This window comes from Dermacentor albipictus, chromosome 4 (assembly GCF_038994185.2).
Source record: "Dermacentor albipictus isolate Rhodes 1998 colony chromosome 4, USDA_Dalb.pri_finalv2, whole genome shotgun sequence".
NCBI classification, from domain to species: domain Eukaryota; kingdom Metazoa; phylum Arthropoda; class Arachnida; order Ixodida; family Ixodidae; genus Dermacentor; species Dermacentor albipictus.
The window spans coordinates 130,327,428-130,342,068 of record NC_091824.1 but is presented as its reverse complement, the minus strand read 5'-3'; the positions used below and the strand labels follow the sequence as shown (position 1 = coordinate 130,342,068).

Below are 14,641 nucleotides of genomic sequence, written 5' to 3'. Positions count from 1 at the left end.
GCCGTTAAAGGCCGCAAGGAGAGCGACGAGGTGCTGTGCCAACAGATGACTGTGGAGACAGCTAGGCCAGCTGCGAACAAATTGGCACAGTTACCGAGCGTGTGCGTCGCTGGTAATGTTAGCGAGGTTGCTAGCGAAGGAAAGGGTACTGCTGACCAGACAGAAGCGAGCACCCATGTAGAGCCAGATGTGCGTGCAGAAGTGAAGTGCGAGCTGAGCGATGCAGTTGAGGGTAATTCTCAGGATTGCGAGCTGTGTAGCTCAAGAGAATACAACTGCATTGTTCAGGGATCGGTGCGGCTCTCCGCCAGTCTAGATAGCCTAGATAGCGATGATTCAGTTAATCATTCGGACTGTGCGCGTGAGACAGCGATCGATACCGACGGGCTGTGTGCCGATGCACAGCGTGAGCTGGGCAATGTAGCAGAGGGCAGTTCGCAAGAGTGCGAGTTGTCTAACTCGAGTAAAGCCTGCTGCATTGTGCCAGAGTCGGTTGAGCTGTCCGCCAGTCGAGGCAGAGAGAGTGTTAATTTAAATGTAAATCACTCAGACTGTGCGGGTAAGAGGCCGATCCGGGCCGACGAAACGTGTACCGGCCAGCACGAGGCACGAGAAGGCGACAGGAAAGCGAGTGCAAAGAGAAAGCGCCGTAAAAAGAAGCGCAGTAAAAACCGAAAGTCGGTAACTAATGAGGCGCCGCCAAAGATGGCGAGAAACCCAAATGGGCAGGGCGCGAGGAAAAAGGTGCGGTCGTCACTGACGATGTTGACGCATCCTAAACGTTCGAGCCACCGGTCAAAGGGGGACCGCGAAGAATGTTCTGTACGGACGCGGACAAAGGGCACGAGGCAGCTAAGCTCCTCGTCGTTCCGTAGTTCTTTTCATAGCTCAGCGTGCAGTTCGAAGACACGCAAGGTGGCAGGACGAGACCAGGTGGGGAGTAGCGACGCGGTCAATCGAGTTCGTGTTGAAAGCGGGGCGCGGGGACGCAAATTGGCAGGAGACCGTGACGTCTTGGGGGAGCTGATAGTGAATCAGCCCTTTTGTTGTCTCTCGGCAGCCAGAGTAGCTTTCAGACCACGTCCACCCCGGGTTAGACTCAAAGTATGAGTCAGACGTAAGCGTTTGCAAATGGAGGCCAAGAGCCCTTCCGTAGAAGTAAAACGTGTTAGTTTGTTTTATTTTTGGGCATCGGAAAGTTTTCGCGATTTGAGAGTAGGATTTCTTTCAATGTGTAAGGTTTGAGCTTTGTTTGTGTTTTCGTTCGAGGAGCTCAAGATTCGAAAGATGAGGTTTGTGTAAACCTGTAGTCTCGCGAGATGCTCATTAATAAGTTAATAGGCTTTCTTTTTGTGTGTGTGAGTAACCTGAGGGTCAAGGTTATTGTTGAAAGGCCTATCGTAACGCGCGTGTGTTTTATTTAACCTTCTTTCTTTTTAAGAGTTGAATTTTCTAAGGTTAAGCGCGTAAGTTTTCAGTGAGTGCATGAGTTGCACTGAGAGGCGTTCTTAGTTCCATTAGCGCGTGTCCTGTGTGGACGGAAGGAAGCAGACTTTATGACTGGGTTGCTAGTGTGTGTGAGGGCAACCGTATTCTGACTTCTTTAGTGAGCGTGCGTGGAAAGAGTTAGTAAAAGACGCAATAGTTTTTGGGTTCTGCGGAGTGTGTAAGTCCCGCAAGTTTAATTGTTCGTTTACGTCACGTGTCCTGTAGGACTTTCAGGGAAGAAACGTGAGTAAGCGTGAATGAAAAGTTTGCCTACAACGCAAGTACGCGTTTTGTTTAGTGACCACAAGGCTAGTGCGCTTGTGATTTCGTACTTGTGAGGTTGACCGGATTGTTCAGTGGCACCTTTACGTGCGATAAGTACGCCACTGCGATAGATTGGAAACATGCTGTTCGTGTAGTTAGGCCACTGTTATGTTCGGCTGTTTTCATTTGTTGTTTGCATCGTCAACGACCCTTTTGTTTTGCAACAACAATAGTACTCTGGTCTTGTCGGCAATCGAGGAGAAATGGATAGCTGTTTGGAAGGGTGGTTGGAACTGTTTTGTCGAAATTGGGGAAATAAAAGATCAGGGTTGATTTTGACTCAGTAATAGTCTGGCGAGTCAGGGGTGAAGAGCCTGCGCTTACGCGTGGTGCAGCGCTGTGCTGTTTTGTTTGTTTGACGTTTGTTCTCCAGGGCCCAGGATCCCGAGGGTTGTCAAACGAGGCTCGACCCCAGTACCCTGCAGCTCCTTTCAGCGTTCCTCATGGCCAGCGAATTGAGTTCACCGGCCATTCAGAACAACCGGGGCGAGGACGAGCTGTTAGATATGGAGCTGGTTCCTGCGATTACTTCGAGTTCCCCAGACCACATCGGATTGCAGCACAGCTAATTGAGGAATGCAAAAGCAGGAAAGCGCATTCCAGAGAAGCGGCCGAGCAAACAAGTTTGAGGCAACAAGTTTACGTGCCAACAAGTTTGTGCGCCGCCGGGGTTAGCAGGTGGGCATCCGACAATGAAGCAGGTGCACGAGCGCCCCCCCGCTCCTTCTCCAGCCTACAAGTGGATTGCCAGTCTGCGTGGCAAGACCGCAGAGAGCCCCGACAGGTGTGCCACGCGACACGGGCGCCTACCATTGGCTGCAAGTGGCGTCATCGGAGTGGACTCTCCCATTGGTCAAACATGACGTGACTTGCAGTGCTCGAAGGGCTTATAAGAAGCCTTCCAGAGAGACCTGAGGATTCTGGGACATGCCCTGTTTCCCTGTTTCACCTCTCTCGAACTTCTTGCCGCGGGCCGCAGCGTCCGAGTTGCTGCTGGCCCGTAATGACAGTACGACGGTTACTTGTCGCTCACCTCCCTGTAAATAATGTAGAATAAATCCTTCCCAAGTTTTGGCTTCCATACCGAAGTCCCGTACTCCAACCCCTACAAGGTGTAGTGGTCGCCTTTTCCCCTAAGCCTCTTTTGCGCAGCGCGCCTTATTCCATGTTCCAAGAATTTCTAACATTACTGACATTCATAGCGTAATACAACAGGAATGAATAGTTATGACACAGCATCTACGTCTCTATCATTCTCTGTGGTATTGTGATTTAAACCTAACAAATCGTCGTACCAGCAGGGCTAAACCTACAGATAGAAGAGTTTGCGTAGCTACATGGCATCGCGTGGAGAGGTTGGAAGGACGTGCTTTACGTTAATTCGTATCGCTTATAGGTATGCTTGCTAAGGCATTATGAATGACGAGCTTGCTATAATAGAAATGACAATTAACGCAAAAAAGTGGTAAAAAGAAAAAAGAAAGAAGGTATAGCTTTATCAAGCTCTCACACTTCTGGCTGCCTCTGACGGAAATAGAAACCAGCGATCACAGCCAGCCTATATACATAAAAGGTGCGCTTTTTATCGCATTCAGTGCGGTCGGTGCGGTTCGGAGACGTCTTTTGTTTACCCAAGCTTTAAGTTCACAGCAAGATTATGTGTGGCTACGAAAAGAGCACGAGTTACCATAGAAGGTGTCAGATAGGCATGCGCCTTTGCAGTGAACTTGTTTCATTATATTTTACATAATTTCTCAGATGTTATCGAAGAAAGAGTTACAATGTTAAGGCCACAAGAATAATCAAACACGGTGCGTAGTTTCTATAAAAGGCATGGCACGACATTTTTCAGCGGTCCAGGCAAGAGACGTGCTGCACCGATCGCCTACGCTACCCTGCCTGCATTTGTGCAAATTCGAAATACGGAAGGGAATGCAGTACATCTCAGTATGCACACCTTGCCATGTTGAACACCAAAAGTGGGCCATGCTTGAAAACGGACCAAGTCGGACATATGTAGTGTCCGCTAAAGTTGTTCGGCTGAAGATGAGGGCACATAATTTCAACAATACGGAGAAAACCACCTGTTTCAACGGGCAGCAACATCAAAGCAGCCGTTTCGCCACTTTGAAAGTTTGGAAAGATCGGCATTCTGAGAGCGAGGTACCAGCAGTAAAGTGCCAGGATCACAAACTGCATAATAACTAGAGAAAAAAAAAGAAAGGAAACATGAAGGGGAAAAGTATATCGTTGCCTAAAAATGCGTTTTTCACTCTTATCACGCTACGCTACACCTAACCACACGCTCTATCCGCTAGCCAAAGTAGGCTTGGCCACTACAAAACGAGTGGATCGTAGGGTGCAAGAGATCTCAAAGCTCCAGCTGCAGTGTGATCAGTGCACTTACTGAATTGAACTTGAAGCCGCGAATGCTTGCATGAGAGACAGCTAAAGGGCCACAGCACACTGGCGTCGTTTAGGCTACCTATGATCTAGAACTCCAAGTTATGTCAGTTATGTAGAACGTTCTGAAAGAAATATATAAGTATACCAATACAAGGAGACTTTCATGTCACAGACATGCGAAATACGGCCGTGGCGGCCCATGGAGGTACAGTGGGTCTACGTTAAATAAGCCCAGGTTGTCGAAAATAATCCGGAGTCTCCCATTACGGCGTGCGTCTTAATCAGGTCGTGGTTATGGCCCGTAAAACACAAGAATTTAATCATAATTTAACACGTAATCTCATGCTCAGCGCATCAACGCCATATCAATGCTGCGGCGGGTAGTCTACTCTTTCAAGGAAGATGCCAGCGCGCGCAAACCGATGTGCAAACACATTTCAGACTCGGAATCAGACACGGCGGCAAGAAAAAATTCCAAGACGCATCCTTATTCGAGCATAGAATCAGTGAATTGATTGTCGTTCACCACTGCGTAAGGCCACAGACGCGTGCGCGCGCATGTTCGCGTGCGTGCGTGTGGGCCTGCGCTTAGTAGGTTTAGCCATTGTCGTTTAGTGTGAGCCTAACAATTTAGTATTTTCAAAAACATTTTAAAGCATTATTTTAGATATTGTTGGACATGGGCCAAGGGTATCGGAGGCGCCACAACGAAAATGACGGCTTAGCCGCTAAAGCGTAATTGGGCATTATACACGCTTGGTGAGCACTGACCAGTCTCGAAAATGCAGCCCAAGGTCTCTGTGCCAGCAAGGATAGAAGTTTCAAATCATGAGAGTTATGCTACAGGTAAAGCATCTTCACAAACATGCTCTGCAAACCTCATTATGGTGTGGCCATGGTACAGAAAAGTTTTCTATGACCCAAACAATGAAATATTCCTGACCTCTCTAAGGGATCATGCATTGCGGCGAGGCCACCTTATGTCACGCTGAAAACTTCCTTACTGGGGGGCCCTCACTGAAGGCTTCCTTGGTGCTTCCTCAGCGAAAGGTAGCTCCGAAGTTACCTTCATGCGTCATTACGCTGCGCTTGGCCCTGAACGAGCGCTTCACCTCAATGCTAGCCCACATCACGTTTGTATGCGCGTGCGCGCTTTCGCCCGAAAACACGCATGAAAACACAGTACGAAAACACCCATGTACCCAGGTGCACGTTAATGAACCTCAGGGGGTCCAAATTATTCCAGAGCCGCCAACTACGGCGCGCCTCCTAATCATATCGTGGTTTTAGCACCTAAAACCCCATAATTACTTTTTTTTTTGCTATGCTCTTGTCCACACTGTTTAGCTAATGATGCTTGTCACCTCACTGTCGAGTTTTCACTTGTTACACTCACTAGGTTAAATAAGCTTATACCTAACGCACAGCACAAAACGAAGGCAACTCGACAGTTGAATTACTGCCTCGACTGCAGTGCACCAGCTTGCAAATGCGCGTTTGTAGCAAGCTACTGTTATCGGTGCTGTTTAGTTTTGCACTGCCGTGATTTCAGGAAAACATCCCTGTCGAGACAAAATGTCACCACTGTTACTGAGACCATAACGCTTAGGTGACACGGAAAATGAAGAACAGGAATGGACACTAACGTTCAAACTGTATCAGACAAACTAGCCCAAAAGTATGTAGCCATATCCATTGGCGTATCCAGGTGTGGGAGAGGCTTATGGGGCTTCAGACGCCCCTCCCCCACTCAGCAAAATTATTTCGTGCTGTCATGCACAACGGACCAAAACAGCCCTCGGCGCTGGGAATCATTCTGCATTTCGTCGGAAATGCATTTTTCACGCTTGAAAAAACATTTCGGCGCGAACATTGCGAACTCGGCCTCGATTTCGTAGCAACGCCCATGCACCTGGAGTCACAAAACGCAAGGAGCCCAATCCGAACCCAAAGTTTCAAAGGCGTTTTGATGGCGAGTGGGCTAGTCGCGGCATCTCGCGGAGGCAGCGGAATCTACGGAGCGCACGGATTTCAATTCCGAAACCTTACGGGTATAACGTTTTCACAAACTTTTGATGGGAAAGCTGCATTGACATTTCCAAAGTCGCACTTCAGACTTTCGATTCCGGAACCTTGTGGGTTTAATGTTTTTTATAAACATTCGACGCCAAAGGTGCATTGACTTCTCTAAAGCCGTACATCGGACTACACAACGAGACAAGCCAGATTCTACTCACTGGACACGTTGACGAAGCACGCAGTGATGTACAATGAGGCGAAACGTTGTGGTGGCTCATTTGTGCCGTAACAGAAAAGAATATTAACATTTTTTTCACCTGCACCAAAGCATCCATATCGAGACGCCAAAGCCAGCAAAGGTAACTACGTTCTTATTTATTTTTTTTTACTTTGACTTTTATTCGTGAGGACATATTTAGCCTCTTCAATTTTCTTGTTGTCGCTACCCGCGGACTGGCAGAGCCAGCCAGAGCGAATGCGTTTTCCTCGTGTTGCCCCGACCACCGCGGGGCGCACCTTTGGTGTGCATTCGTTTTTCTCTGGCTGAGTGGATTTTGGCGTGGTAGGGTTTGGACGCTTTCTGGCTAGCAGACGAGAAAAAGAAACAATGGTCGCTCACCGCCATCACTGAGGGGACTCGGCGGATTGCAACGCGTTCGCTTTAGGGCATCACCTTCACTTCGATGTTATCGCAACCTCTCCGAAAAGTCTTTTGTCTCGCGGGTGTAGGATACCGTGCAGTATGCGTGTGCTTCTGGTTGGGCCAAGCGTCTCCCGTTTTCTTCAATATTGCTTCGGTAGCCACTTTAGGTGCCCAAAGTAGGCATTCGATTGTGGCCAACATGCTTTCCTTTGAATTTATTTTTTTTTCATTTCGGTGCCCCCGCGCCACAAAAGAAAAAAGAACATTGTTGTGGCGCAGCGAATTGTCACATGGTGAAAGTTAGATTTTATTACTTCTTTTGCGGACAGTAATGTGCGCCAGGACTCTTCAGTTGCCGGATACTCTTATTATAATACGGCTTAGCAAATATATTGACACTCCAAATGCATTCCTGCCATCGCCGTCATGTTCTGCATAAAGTCCAAGGGCGATAACATCGTCACTGCGCGCCGCAGGCTGTATGCGTGAATGAAAGCGTAGGAGGGTGCGGGGAGGGTTGAGCAGGTGATGGTGGCTCGGGAGAAAAGCGAGGAGGAAGCGCACCGCCTTCCGTCGCACACGATGCATCGGCGGTAGAGGAGGGAGGTGGGGGGGCTTAGGATTCGGTGATCTGTAAACCTGTGATTGCGCAACATGCCTATTTGCCTTGTTTGACGCATTACGTACAGTGACTTTTGCATACATAGTTAGATTTATTGGAGACTTTTACGTATATTTAAATATCTTGTTGCGAAATTTTGTGCATACATGCAGGGAACTTTGTTCCTAGTGACACTTGTTTGCCCTTTATCAAGCTGCATCTTCGCATTTGTATGTTCCATTGTATCTTCGCCTTTCTAATGTATAATTTGCTGAAATCCTGCTTTTTATATGTGCTCTCTGTTGCGACTATAATTTCGGTGTAAGTATTCACAATACATGACCGGTGACATTTGCTCCTGTGCAATACATTGGACGAAAGAGCGTCAGTGACATCTTTCCCTGGCCGTTGCATATGTACGAAAGTGCAAACAAGGTTCTTGAATGACGAAGTTTCATTAAAATAATTGTCCTCAACTTGTTCATTTCATGGCCTTTACGTGTTTCATATCAGCGGCATGCAGTGCTTTGCTGGTTTCGAACTGATATAGTTCTGAAGTTCGTGTGATATTTTCTTTACTTATTAAATAGAGAAAAGCATGCAAACACTGATATAGGTTATTTCTGGCACAATTTGTGGGATATACGAATGTATTCTTCTATGAAAAAATACATATTTTACTTCACTTCGGTTGCTGAATCTTTCGCAATGGTAATTATTAGTTGTTATTCATGTATTCATGTATTTAGTTGTTATTCATGTATGTGATCCCTCTACTAATTGTGTAAGGAGGAGGCCGAGCTGCAACCCGAGCTACAACGCTCACGTTGCAGTCCCCCTCCCCCCCTTCACGAACGAAATTTCTGGCTACGCCACTGGTCAGGACTACTGACGTGAACATAAACGTGGGGCCCCGGCTATGCGGCATCAAATAAGCTGCGTGCGCCACAGTAAAGCACTGCTCGGCTCTTCCGCTGTTGAGCCTGTGCTAATGAGATGAGTCGTGAAGCTTACGAAACAAAGCACGAAAGGTCAACAATGTCCGCAACCAAAACAGCTAATTAAATTGCATGCGTTGAAATTAGGCTTCATGCCCCTGTCCGCTCTCTCGCCAGCAAAACCATTACCGCGCATTACAAGTGACCCGGAAAGAGTGTTTACACGAGGGCGAAACGCGTGCACTGTTTGGTTTTTCGTTGTTGTTGTTTTTTTGCATTGCCTTTGTGCGCTTCTCGCGCTATGGATCCATGCATTCAGTTGGGACTCATGCTCTGAGCCAGTGCAAAATAAAACTGTGCGTGAGGCCACACGTCACGTGTCTGTGTGTTGGAAGGGTGGGGTTGGGTGGAGGGTGTGTGTGGGGGGGGGGGTGTGTGAAAGACAGAGAGAATGAGGGAGGTACGGAAAGATATTGAGAGAAAATTACTAGAGATGGGCGAAAATTGACTTTTTCGCATGCGAATCGAATACGAAAAATAAGTCATCATCATCATCATCATCATCAGCCTGGTTACGCCCACTGCAGGGAAAAGGCCTCTCCTATATTTCTCCAACAACCCCGGTCATGTACTAATTGTGGCCGTGCCGTCCCTGCAAACTTCTTAATCTCATCCGCCCACCTTACTTTCTGCCGTCCCCTGCTACGCTTCCCTTCCCTTGGAATCCAGTCCATAACCCTTAATGACCATCGGTTATCTTCCCTCCTCATTACATGTCCTGCCCATGCCCATTTCTTTTTCTTGATTTCAACTAAGATGTCATTAACTCGCGTTTGTTCCCTCACCCAATCTGCTCTTTTCTTATCCCTTAACGTTACACCTATCATTCTTCTTTCCATAGCTCGTTGCGTCGTCCTCAATTTGAGTAGAACCCTTTTCGTAAGCCTCCAGGTTTCTGCCCCGTAGGTGAGTACTGGTAAGACACAGCTGTTATACACGTTTCTCTTGAGGGATAATGGCAACCTGCTGTTCATGATCTGAGAATGCCTGCCAAACGCACCCCAGCCCATTCTTATTCTTCTGATTATTTATTATTTATTTATTTATACATACTGCAGCGCAATTTGCGCTATAGCAGGAGTGGGTTAAGAAAATGTACAGAAAATGCATGGGAATATACAGCGGTAAACACAAGTGAACACTATTAAAGAGCACAGATGAAAAGGAAAATACAAAAAAATACAAGTGAACACTTTTACAAAAGAGCACTGGTGAAAGAATACACAAGTTATACAAATGTTATACAAATGCTGCCAGGCATACCCATGCCTGATTATGCCCATACCCATACTCATAATTATGCATCTGGGATGGCGGTTGCAAAAATTTGGGATGAACATGAGCGAATGGATCCAGGTAATGAATTCCAGTCTTCGATTGAGCGGGGAAAGAAGCTGAATTTGAACATGTTAGTACGTGCGTAGTAGGGTATTAAGTTTAGGTCATGATGTCTTCTTGTTGATGATCCCGGCATGAAGTTAATGTAATTATCATTTGAGAGCCTAACTGAAGAATTGACAATGGAGTGCAAAAATTTTAATGAGTCGACACGGCGACGCGAAGAGAGCGTGTTTAGGTTCAAGGAAGAAAGTGCTAAAGAGGGCGAAAAGTCTCGATCGTAACGATGACATATAAATCGCACAGCTTTTTTCTGTATAGCCTCTAGTTTATTAATTTCTAACTGCTTATGCGGGCTCCAAACTACAGATGCATAATCAAGAACAGGGCGGATTAGAGATTTATACATTAGTACCTTTGTGTCTTTAGGAGATCGGGTTAGCGTTCGTCTTAAGTAACCTAATTTTTTTAGTGCTTTACTGCATATGTAGTCAATGTGTTTGGACCATGACATGTTATGCGTAAAAATGACACCAAGATACTTATACACAGAAACCTTATCTACTGTATGGCCATTGGACGAGTAACTGAAAAGGGAGGGGGAAGATTTGTTGCAGAAAGACATCAGAACGGTTTTATTTAAATTAATGTTCATTTGCCAAGTGTTACACCAATCGCAAAACCTAGAAAACGACTCTTGAAGCTGATAATGATCATTAGAAGATTTAATCACTTCATATAAAACGCAGTCATCAGCATAGAGACGGATGTTAGAAGAGCAGTGAAGTGGCAAATCGTTTATGTATAATAAAAAAAGAAGTGGCCCAAGGACGGAGCCTTGGGGCACACCTGATGTCACATCAACAGTAGCGGAGTCAGTCGAACTGTAAGAGACGAACTGGGAGCGAAATGAGAGAAAGATTAAAATCCAGTTAACCAAATGAGGGTTATTCAGTACAGCATTAAGTTTAGCAATAAGTTTAGAATGTAAAACGGTGTCAAATGCCTTCGAGAAATCTATAAAAATTGCATCGACCTGGTTGCCTACGTCAAGGTTAAATGAAATGTCATGCGTGAACTCAACTAGCTGCGTTAGCGTACTAAAACCGCGCCTAAACCCATGTTGCTTGTTAGACAATAAATTATTTGATTCCAGAAAGAGCGTGATGTGCTTATGAATGATGTGTTCCAACATTTTGCATGACTGTGACGTCAGTGAAATTGGTCTGTAATTCGACAAGCACTGCTTATCTCCAGATTTATAAAGAGGGAGCACTTTGGCTAACTTCCATGAAGAAGGTACAGTAGAGGATGATAAGGACTTTCTGAATATGATGGACAGATATTTTGATGACCACAACGAATAACGAACAAGGAACGCATTGTGTATCCCGTCCGGACCGGTGCATTTCTTAACATCCAGGTTTAATATAAGGTTGAGGACGCCTTCGCAGTTTATCTCAACGTCACTGATTGCTTCAGAAGAAACTATAGTGGTAAGTGTCGGGATGAAGTTGTTATCGCAAACAAACACGGATTGGAAATACTTGTTGAATGCATCGGATATCACCGCCGGGTCGTTGGTGACGTCATTATCTATTCTGAAAGAAGTGGATGAAGAATCGCGAGGTAAAATAGAAGACCAAAATTTTCGTGGGTTTTCTGTCTCATGATCCGGATCCGCAGTCACTACCTGCCCTAAGTAGATGTATTCCCTTACGACTTCCAGTGCCTCGCTGCCTATTGTAAACTGCTGTTCTCTTCCGAGACTGTTAAACATTACTTTAGTTTTCTGCAGATTAATTTTTAGACCCACTCTTCTGCTTTGCCTCTCCAGGTCAGTGAGCATGCATTGCAGTTGGTCCCCTGAGTTACTAAGCAAGGCAATATCATCAGCGAATCGCAAGTTACCAAGGTATTCTCCATTAACTTTTATCCCCATTTCTTCCCAATCCAGGTCTCTGAATACCTCCTGTAAACACGCTGTGAATAGCATTGGAGAGATCGTATCTCCCTGCCTGACGCCTTTCTTTATTAGGATTTTGTTGCTTTCTTTATGGAGGATTATGGTGGCTGTGGAGCCGCTATAGATATTATTCAGTATTTTTACATATGGCTCGTCTACACCCTGGTTCCGTAAGGCCTCCATGACTGCTGAGGTTTCGACAGAATCAAATGCTTTCTCGTAGTCAATGAAAGCTATATATAAGGGTTGGTTATATTCCGCACATTTCTCTATCACCTGATTGGACCGACAATAGATCATATTCACACTATCAATCAGGTGAAAAATAAGTATCGAATATCAAATTGTCACATGCAAACGTATGTGTTTGCAGCAGGAATATTCCCTATAGTTGTATACCACGCCATCTCCCCCTTCCATTCTGTTTCTCTTTTTATCCCCCTTAACCCTTCCCCCAGCGCAGGGTAGCCGACGGAAACTACCTCTGGTTAACCTCCCTGCCTATCCTGCATTATTTTCGCTCTCTCTCTCTCTCTGTGCAACAGAGACATAACTGTCAGAGACAAAAGATCAGTTTTATACGCAAGATCATTAATCGGCACACACACAAACACACACACACACACACACACACAAACATATATATATATATATATATATATATATATATATATATATATATATATATATATGTAGTCTATCCCGGTTATAACGAAGCCGGCGGGAATCGGAAATCACTTCGCTATATCCGCTATTTCGTAATATGTGGACTATGAAAAAAAATTCAAACATGGGCACACCGATTTATTGCCGCTGAAATAAGTGGTCCAGCGTCCCCTGAAAACGTTTCGCGAGTGCGGACTTCAGTACTGCGGCTCCCATACCATCCAACTGCGAACCAAAGATCTATTCGAAGTCCGGACTCCTGAGGTACATCCGTAGAGTGTCAACAGCTGCGATGGCCGCTGCGGAGGTGACCGGCTTGGGGGCACAACTAGCATCGTCGCATTCGCTGTCGGAGGCGTTGTCCGCCAAGGACTCTTCCATGACACTCCCGGCAACTTCTTCAGTCGTGAAGACCTCGGTGGCAACAAGGTCTTCGTCGGCGAAAACAAAATCCATGTGGCTTAGACCCGCAGGCACAAGGTTCAAGTCGCTAGCGGAATCCCAAAGCTGGTCGAAGCAGGCCGTCGCGGCGGCAGCATCAGCGGTTGCAGCGACTTCAATTTCGCTCTTCAAGGAAAAAATCGCCTCAAGTACGCAAAAATGTGTTGATTGACAGATTATTTTTCGGTTGGTATTAAATCTCTTCGTTATGTCCGCTGACACACGCTCTTATTTACTTCGTTAAAACCGGACCCAAGATGTATTGAACATCCAAAAATGGGAATGGGAAATTGAAATCCCTTCGTTATAACCACTATTTCGCTATAAGTAGCTTCGTTATAACCGGGCTAGACTGTATATATATATATATATATATATATATATATATGTATATATAAAGCTTCTCACATGGCTAAGTTTGCTATGGAGTGCCATAAACAAATTCTGGCTGCTTCACTACGCTTAGTTACCCAGCACTGGGTGAAGGGCAAGGGAAATGAATGAAACCTCTTACACAACTCGAGCTCCTGAGACTTGGTCTTGGTGTGCTCCTCAACTTCGTACTAATTATGGCCAGCAAATGTGATGCCACTGGCGGCCCAGTTTACTCAATGATCTCACCAGATGCAATATCGATGTGCGCACTTGTTCCGCAAAAAAATCTGCGTGAACTGTTTCTGTGATCTGGACTGTGTACGGTTGTACTTTGTGCATTTTGCCTGTGGTGTTTTTGCTTTTCTTTCTTTTTTTCTCTCCTCTTTTTTTTCCCCCTTAATACGTTTCCCACCTGCCCTGCTGCTGCCATTGTAAACGGAACCTGGGGCCAGTAAAGCTGCTTTCTCTGCAACTTTTGTCTTCTTGTTTTTCCGCCACAACCATGTACCTCCTTGCTTGTGGAAACAAATATAAAAATAAAAAATTGTTCGTGATAATGGGGAAGTTGTGAGAAACAGTCATGTTTGCTCTCTCGACAGGTGGTGAATCCCGGCGAGAGTCTGAGTATCCCATGCTTCCTGGAGACCCCTGGCGGCAGCGTGCAGTGGATGCGCAATGGCCACCCCGTTGTGCTGGACGTGGGCTCGAGTGGCGCCGGCGGCGTTAGCCGTCGCCAGTGGAACATCTCGCGCGACGGCACCGCCGCGCTCACCATCACGCAGGTGACGCGAGCCGACGACGGCCTGTGGGAGTGCCGAGAGTTTGGCGACGATGACTCCGTCAGGAGAGTGACCAAGGTCCTCAAGCTGGTCGTCACAGGTGCGCTCTCCATAACGCTGTATATAAACTGAGCTTGCTGGCGGCCAATTTATATGTAGCGCTCATTCGACCCCGAGCGGTCATCAGCAATTAGGACATCTAGGCCCACTACCGCACGTTTCTCATGGCCCAGATGTACCTTTATGATGTTAGGTTGAAGTGACCGGACCATTAGCAGGACACAGGAAGAGCAGTTTAGGAGATCAAAAATGGGATAAGCGAACGTATAAGTCAGTTTTTCTTATTAAGGAGCCTGGATGTGCTTAAAATCCCCATATTTATAGTATGACCAGATGAGATTCTATACGAAACCAACGATCATCATCAGCAGCAGCCTGTTTTATGTCCACTTCAGGACGAAGGCCTCTCCCTGCGATCTCCAATTACCCCTGTCCTGCGCCAACCGATTCCAACTAGCAAACGTTGCAAGGGTCCGAAACCCTTGCGACGTATAGAAACGAAACCAAACGAAACCAATTGGATTTGGAGTGACTGGG

At 46.2% G+C, this 14,641-nt stretch overlaps 1 protein-coding gene across 3 annotated transcripts in view; it reads left to right on the top strand.

The window, feature by feature from the left end:
- Positions 1-14,641, top strand: part of LOC135898431 (cell adhesion molecule 3-like) — a 449,844-nt gene that overhangs the window by 403,774 nt on the left and 31,429 nt on the right. For all 3 annotated transcript variants that reach the window (XM_065427360.2, XM_065427361.2, XM_065427359.2), the window contains one exon: positions 13,865-14,144. In XM_065427360.2, coding sequence (XP_065283432.1) covers positions 13,865-14,144 — 280 coding nt within the window. The remainder of the gene's footprint in view (positions 1-13,864; positions 14,145-14,641) is intronic.